This window comes from Anoplopoma fimbria, chromosome 6, assembly GCF_027596085.1.
Source record: "Anoplopoma fimbria isolate UVic2021 breed Golden Eagle Sablefish chromosome 6, Afim_UVic_2022, whole genome shotgun sequence".
In the NCBI taxonomy this organism is placed as follows: Eukaryota; Metazoa; Chordata; class Actinopteri; order Perciformes; family Anoplopomatidae; genus Anoplopoma; species Anoplopoma fimbria.
The window spans coordinates 6,185,443-6,194,104 of record NC_072454.1 but is presented as its reverse complement, the minus strand read 5'-3'; the positions used below and the strand labels follow the sequence as shown (position 1 = coordinate 6,194,104).

The window sequence follows — 8,662 nt, the reverse complement described above, 5'->3', positions numbered from 1 at the left end:
ACACACACACCCACACAATCAAGCATCAGGGATCATTACCCCATCAACAGAGCGGAGAGGAGACAGTGTGTGTGTGTGTGTGTGTGTGTGTGTGTGTGTGTGTGTGTGTGTGTGTGTGTGTGTGTGTGTGTCTGTTGTTAATGATACCATTAAGCAGTGAGCGTATTTTTAGAAGTCTCTTTGTTAACGAGAACACACTCTGACCCTCCGAGAGATAAAGAGGAAGAAGAAGATATATTATAAAAAAGTGTTTTATTTGAACTAAAAGTTTATTTTAAGACTGTTGACATGTTCACTTCTTTTCTATTTTTATTTGTGTTTTTTATCTTATTTATTTATAGACATGTCATATTGACATCCAATCATATAAGATAAATATTAAAACATATTAATATAACACATACAAACATATTTTTAATTACGTGGCAGTTTTACTCCAGGACTTTTACTTGAATTAAAGTTTGGCTACTTTTACCTTGGAGAACTTCTATGTATTTTACATTAAGACATTTGCTAAGACTATTAAATACAATAAAAAGCCTTTTAAATAAAATCAATGTGTCTAAGTGTGTCTCTTTGTCATCAGGTGACATTTCTCCTCTAAACTTCTCAGATGGTTTCATCTAAAAAATATCTAATACTTATATATAATAATATACTAATATACTTTTATTAAGTAAGATACTCATATAATGACTTTTACTTGTAATGTTGTATTTTTACAGTGTGGTGTTGGTATTTACTTTAGTTTGGCTAAATGAATGAAGTCCACTGATTGGTTATAAGTTCTCACTGTAAACTGTCCTCCCTCTCCTCCCTCCCTCCCCTCCTCCCCTCTCTCCCCCTCCCTCAGCCTGGCGTTGCACCCGGAGCGCTCCCTGGTGGCGACGGGTCAGGTGGGTAAGGATCCCTATGTGTGTGTGTGGGACTCCTTCACCGTCCAGACCGTCTCTCTGCTCCGGGACGGACACACACACGGCATCGCCTGCCTCGCATTCAGTGCTGACGGACAGGTAACAAACCACACACACACACACACACACACACACACACACACACACACACACACACACACACACACACACACACACACACACACACACACACACACACACACACACACATTCTGTACACACACACTGACCAACATTAATGACCCATAATCTGATTCAACTGGTTGGCCGCTGTGGCTGTGTGTGTGTGTCCGTCCAACAGATGTTTTTTGTCATTAAAGGACACTCGTGCATCAACCTAAAGGTCACAGAAGAATAGTGCTTTATACACACACACACACACACACACACACACACACACACACACACACACACACACACACACACACACACACACACACACACATACACACACAGCAAAAGTAGGACAAAAGAGGGGGAGGAAAGGAAGAGAAGAAGTGATGGAGGATGGACAAAGTATGCCGATGATGATGCTGATGATGATGCTGATGATGATGATGATGCTGATGATGATGATGATGATGATGATGATGATGATGATGATGATGATGATGATGGTTTTTCATCACTTTGGTTCAGTAACTTGGAAAATCAATGGCTGATTTAAAAAAATGAGAAACTCCCAATACATTTCTCTGCTGTCCATTTTATTTTCAAAAAATACTATTTCAACACTAGTTTATTTTTTAGTTTAGTTTAGTAGAGTGTTAGATTGTTTGGCATGTTATATTTAGTTTTAGGCTAATAAATGGGGGTTAGAGTCTTAGAAATATGCCCCTCAATATTCTGCTTTACTGTTTGGTAGAGCAACTTTTTGAGTCACTTTATCTATTAAATAAATGTCAAACTTAAACTTATTGAGCCGTCTCTACCTCTCGGTTTGGGTCTGTTAGGCTAAAGATGTCACTGAGTCTTTAAGTAGTCTGTCTGTTCAGTGCACCTCGTTATAGGAAGTTAGCAACAAAAAGTAACTCCAGACATGTTAAGTCTAGTTTTTAAAGGTAAGCATAATATTTCTAAGGTCTTACTTATTAGAATTATGTAATGTTGGTCAAATAAAAATGTGCTCTACCAAAAGATTCAGTTGTCCTTTTATAGTTAAGGTAGTGAAACTAAGCTAATGTAATCGAATTGGACGATTTAATTGGAAATAAAAAACTTCTCATCATTCATTGTTTTTAGTTTGATACATTTATTGTGTTTACGTCATATATATATTGAAATTGATTCATAAATTTGAATTTTTACTGTCTTAAGCATGCTCTACCAAACAGTTGAATTGACATTTAGTGGTAAAGGTAGTGATGCTAAGATGATAAATCTACTATTTTGACGAAATAAACTCATTCATTGTTGTTAATATCACACATTTAATGTGATTCAGTCATATATTTGATAAAAAATAAATAAATCAGTATGATTTTTTTTACCAATTCTGAGATGTTTTCAAAGTAGCTATCTCTAAATATGTTTTTATCTATTTAGAACAAATACTACTACTGCTGGTGATACTACTAATTCCATGGTTAAAAACGGGTTACAGTACATAGTTTATAGCTTTTTTATTTCTGTTTTACAAATAATAGATGCACATTAATTCCTTGCACTTCATCCTCAAGACGACCATAAAAATATCTGATATATTATCTTATATTATTTCATTTGGCTTTTTCTAAAAACGTTGGTATTTGTAAATGTATTCTGATACTTTTGCGATGAAGAGCTGTCTCAACTGTTTATATTTTTGATGTTTGACTGTTTGACGCAGATTTATTTCCAGTCAAACCTCGTTCAAATGGAGCCTGTATAAAATATTTCCATCTCACAGTCACCTGCTGGTTGATTTATATTGTGCCTGTTTCTCCATCATCACCTCCTCCTCCCACTGACTCTCCACTGTGACTCAGTTCATCTGCTGTTAAACGTCATCAGACAAACATTATATGAGTTTACAGCAGCGTGACAGGTTCAATGTCTCCTGGAGAGTTCAGTTGTCTTCAGACAGGTGTTCAATTAGTTTTCAGGTTTCTGTGAAAAATTAAACACAGCTCAGTGTGCCGTCAGAGAGCAATATTCAAAATGAGTTGTCTCTGGATGTGAGTGGGCGGCACTCTGAGTAAATGAACAATGTCTCAGAGCTTCAGTCTCACACATGCAGATACAAAGTAGTAGTCAGTCTCTGGCCTCTCATGAAGCAGCAGCTCCGTGTTTTATTGTTGGGATGAGCATTTTGATTAACATCCTCAAGTCCGACTGGAAAGTCTGACATTTTCTGACCACCTGCCATAAGAGGAAGATGTTCATTTCACAGTTTCTTCCACAGATTAACATTCTTTTTTTAAAATATTGTTTTTATTCTCAAAAGCACAAAGAATACAATCATACAATGTACATGTCATTTTTCCATTTTCTCCCACCCCCCAACACAGAACAGATCACACTGCCTAGATGCAGAAAGAACATTGCAATATTAATAACTCAAGGACTCTATATAAATAAGTTAACAAATTACAGGATGATATTGGAGAAAAACAGATAGAAAAGTTATGAGTAAAAAAAAAAAAAAAAAAAAAAGGAATTAAGAAAAAGGAAAAAAAAAGAAGAAAATTACAATATAAAAAAAAAATATATATATATATATATACAATAATAATAATAATAATAATAATAATAATAATAATAATAATAATAATAAATTAAAAAAGACAAAAATGAAAATTAAAGTCCAAAGGAAACGGAAAAAGTTTATGAATCTAAAGAGAGAGTCTTCAATTCATCAAAGTATTGTATGATTGGACCCCATGTGGATTTGAATGTCTCAGGATGTCCCCGCAGCGAGAATTACATTTTCACACCAAATCCCTCAACCACATAGAAAAATTTGGGGGATGATGTCAGATTAACTTTCTTTATACTCTTTTTTTGTTGAATGAATTGTGGAAAAAGTCTTGTGTACCATAAAGTTGTGCTTTTCTCAAATTTCCCCAAAAGTGCCACTGGGCCTTTTTTCAATATCTCTAGTGCAGCAGGCCGCGCCCAAATGTATCACCAGGTCACATTCAGAACAAATAGCAGCCTTTGATTGCTCTTGACCTCATGACATAATTCTTATAAATTCTGCTTCATTGTAAGTTGCTCTGTCAGCTAAATGCCCCGACTGTAAATCTTATCTGGCAAAGTCCTGTTGTTCATTTCGTTCCAGACTTCCTGCTCATATTCACATCAAAAATAAATACAAACCAGACTTTAGCAAATTAAGTTAATTATGACGGAAAACAGGATGAAGCCAGATGACTTTATCAAAGAGAAACAAAGGAAGAGGTGGATGGATGGGTCAACAAAACACCTGACTTTAACCCAGAAGACTGCTGTTTGTTTTCTGCAAAGTTATAGACACAAAATAAGCCTCAGGAAAGTGACATTTACATCAGTGTTTGAAGAGCTACAAACCCAACAAGTTAAGAGCAGAAACATTTAAATCTACTGTGAAAACTCTCAATATCTAAATAATATAATCTGTTGCATAGGAAGAAAACGAAACTCTGGCTTTAAAAAGTGACAGTTAACTGCATGGAGCTTTGTTGTCTATGGTTCTGAGGGCGTATTTCCTTCTGCCCAACTGTTAAAAATAAATTAAACAGATTGCAACTTAGTTGAGAAGTGATGATTTAAATGATCCGGGCTGTTGTGTCGGCAGTTTTTGCTTTTGGCCGGCACTTCGGTCATGATGACTTAACAACTGTGAGTAAATCAGAGCAAACACTGAATCAATAAAATAATCATAAATCCAGCTGAATAATTAATCAAGAGCTCAGGCTTTGGAGCAGCTGATTTATTATTAAGTCGCACCACACAGTCTGGAATACTTCATATTGGGCTTTCTGCACCACTGCTGCCCTTCAAAAAAATTATAATTAAGAGCTGAGCTTCAGTCGCTAAAGATGAGATTTGGTCCAAGTTTGACTTCACATAAGAAAAGAAGTGCAGAGTATGCTGTTAACTTCATTATTTTAAACACCATCATAAAATAGAAAATTGAATTATATAAACTTGAGTTTCCTAAAACATAACAAGTTTACAGTTACAGTATAACAATTCTAAGTTTGTTCAGAGCATTTAAACTAGGTATCTAAATTGTGACAACAATTTTCAGTAAGTTTTTATAACTTTAAATCTCAAGGTAACTTTTCTATTGAAAATATCTGCAAAATATTCCCTCTCAAAGTATTACATCTGTCTCACTGTTATAGTCGCCATGGCAACTAAATCATGATTTCAATTATTTTGTTCAAGGAGCTGAAAGCACTTAGTTCAGGTTCAGGAAAGCTGCTGACCTGATGATATTTACATTTTTTCTACTGTTGTTTTTCCATTTACAGAACTAACTCTCTCTCTCTCTCTCTCTCTCTCTCTCTCTCTCCCTCTCTCCTGTAGAGGTTAGCCTCGGTCGGCCTGGATGCCAAGAACACAGTCTGTATCTGGGAGTGGAAGAGAGGGAAGATCCTGGCTACAGCCACCGGACACTCAGACCGGGTGTGTATGTGTGTGTGTGTGTGTGTGTGTGTGTGTGTGTGTGTGTGTGTGTGTGTGTGTGTGTGTGTGTGTGTGTGTGTGTGTGTGTGTGTGTGTGTATGTGTGTGTGTGTGTGTGTGTGTGTGTGTGTGTGTGTGTGTTACATAGACTGTATTTGTGTGCTAACATCTCCTCTGTCCTCCAGATCTTCGATGTCAGCTGGGATCCATTTCAACAAAACCGTCTGGTGAGCTGTGGAGTCAAACACATCAAGGTAACACACAAATGAACACACACACACACACACACACACACACACACACACACACACACACACACACACACACACACACACACACACACACACACACACACACACACACATAGAGTTTGTGCTGTAAAAATCCTGTTTATTTCTCATTGACAGTTTGAGGTGACAGTTGTAGTCTTTGGTCTAATCATTAGTACTAAAGATGGTAAACTGTGTCTGTTCCTTAGTAAAAACATTTATCTGACTACCAGTGATCTCTCAACAAGCATCTTGACTCTTTCTACGGTGGCCCTGAGAGATCAACGCACTGCAAAAACATCTTCACCACTTTGACATCACATGCGCAGAATTTAGACAAAACGCTGCAAAGAACTGTGCTGCAGGAACCAAACATAAACAGTTTTTTGTTTTTGCCATAGCATGTTTTTTATATTATTAAAATAAACCAAAAAGCAACTTTAATAACTTCAAAGACAAAATTTATGGCAACAACTAGCGTGTCCATGTGCATCACACTTTTGCAGCTATGTGTTGGTCAAGATGTTTTCTTAATTTTGCAGTGTGTTGAGCTCTCAGGACCGCTAATTTTTTGTAATAGTCTGAATAAAGCTGTAATAAACATTAACGTAAAGGTCAATAGGTCACCGTAGCTTAATATCTAAAGGTCTAATGTGTCCCTTCTCTCTCTCTCTCTCTCTCTCTCTCTCTCTCTTTCTGTAGTTCTGGTCCCTGTGTGGTAACGCTCTCACTCCAAAGAGAGGGATTTTCGGGAAGACAGGCGACCTGCAGACGATCTTGTGTGTGGCGTCTGCTAAAGATGACTTGACGTACTCCGGAGCGCTCAACGGGGACATTTACGTCTGGAAGCTCCTCAACCTGATACGAACAATTCAGGCTGCACACTCGGTGGGTGACCTTTGACCTCCATTAAAAGCTCTCAGCAAAGAGTCAAAAGTAGAAACATCTCTTATATAAGTACGACCGCTACTACTGCTTTTACTACGACATGGTGGATTGATTTATTCTCCTTATAATAAAATAACATAATAAATGGTCTGACTTGGATTTTTTTTTAGCATAAAAAGCTAAGAAAATATTCAAAAAGTACGTTGGGCTCTTTACTTTTAATATTTACACATTTTGTATGTTGCGCTCTACTTAACTTTGTAGGAACCATTCTGACCAACCAAACTAGATGTGTTTTTGACTTTCTACCCTGAAAACTGTTCACTGGAGTTTGTGTGAATTTACTGTAAAAAGGAAGGATTTGCTCAGTTTATGAATGAAGACCTATATATTTCTCTTTATGGTTTATTAAACATTAGTTAATTTATATCAACAACCTAAAGCTTTGATCCAGAAATATAATTGTGGGTACCATAAATGACCCAAGTTTGTGTGTGTGTCTGTTTCTGCAGGCTGGCATCTTCAGCATGTATTCCTGTGAGGAGGGTTTTGCAACGGGAGGCAGAGACGGCTGCATCCGACTGTGGGACGCCGACTTCAAACCGATCACCAAGATCGACCTCCGAGAGGCCGAGCAGGGTTACAAAGGTACAGACAGCAGCACTAAACACCAGAATACAGTCAAAACATCAGCAAAAACATTACATTTATTCAGTTTGGACAAACAAATGTAGAGCCCATACATCAGAGTGATGGACTGCTTTGATGTGCAAGATCAAATTCATGTGACCAACGAGAATAGCCAAGTTAGCTTCAGTGCTAATGAGCTTCTCACCTGCTTTGATTATTTATTAACAATTAGAATAACATGAGCAATGAGACTGAAAAGCATCCATGAATGTTTCAAAAAAGCTGATCCTACAACAATGGCGGCCTACAGTTTGTTTTTGGTGAGCACTGCTGTGTGCTAACCTTCCACGGCAGATAGATTATCTTCATGTCACAGAAGCAGAATCGAGAATTGTGAGATCTAGAAAATCCATCTTCAAGTAGTGAGTTTGTGTCTGGTTAACCAAAGCTTGGATCCTGTGAGGAGCTACTGGCAGCTGCTCAGGTGTGTGTGTGTGTGTGTGTGTGTGAGACAATGCGGAGAATTGACAATTTGTTCTGAAGAGGTTTGCGTAGCTGCAACAACAGCATCAGTTATATCAGACATAGAGAATATTTTTCCAGTGAAAGAAGAGCAAAGAATGACACTGAAGGCTTTTTCTCGATGGAATAGATGCTTCCTCTTTCTGCACAGTAGTCTCCCAGCTGCGGGGAGTGAGTGGATGTAATTCTTGTCTCTCATTTGTGGTCTGATTAACAATAAATACAGCAAATTAAGTTCCCAATACCTTATTGATATTTTCCAAGCTACTGTAGCTAGCTGTCATCAGCTCTGGTTGTCATATTTCTCAACTCTTTGTTGAGACTTTCATCATACGAAAGAGGCTTCATCTATCAGCCCACTAATATTATGCACTGGTTGGATTTTATAAAGAAAGTCATGCCACATTTCTAATCAATTAGACAAATTTCAATATTGCGTGTTAATTGCAAGGTTTATATAAATACTCTGTATTGTGTCTCCGTATTGCAGGTTAATACCAGGCAGAAAGACTTGACAAATCCGTTATTTGTGTGTCTGAGTGAAACCTTAACGAGCGTTCTGACATTTAAATCTCTTTGTCCACCACAAACACCCTGATTGGCTATTTAAAAACCTTTTCTTCAAAGCTCATCTAACTTCAATAAACCCACTGACGTTAAATATCACTTCATCTCCTTTTTCTAAAGGCAGACTTTACCCATCATCCTCTTCACCAGAGCAGAATGGAGAGAAGAGAAAAAGGTCACTTTGTAATCGAAGACTCTTTTGTCAGTTGAAGGTTGTGACGGTTCAGTCTCCTTCTGAAAGAATGAGGAGGAGGCTCGAATCGTTCACCTCCATTTCAGT

General features: G+C 37.4%; 1 protein-coding gene across 2 annotated transcripts in view; it reads left to right on the top strand.

The window, feature by feature from the left end:
- The window catches only part of LOC129092309 (echinoderm microtubule-associated protein-like 6), a 68,421-nt gene that overhangs the window by 21,466 nt on the left and 38,293 nt on the right, over positions 1 to 8,662 (top strand). For both annotated transcript variants that reach the window (XM_054600217.1, XM_054600216.1), the window contains exons 2-6: positions 854 to 1,013; positions 5,409 to 5,507; positions 5,692 to 5,760; positions 6,478 to 6,663; positions 7,176 to 7,311. In XM_054600217.1, coding sequence (XP_054456192.1) covers positions 854 to 1,013; positions 5,409 to 5,507; positions 5,692 to 5,760; positions 6,478 to 6,663; positions 7,176 to 7,311 — 650 coding nt within the window. The remainder of the gene's footprint in view (positions 1 to 853; positions 1,014 to 5,408; positions 5,508 to 5,691; positions 5,761 to 6,477; positions 6,664 to 7,175; positions 7,312 to 8,662) is intronic.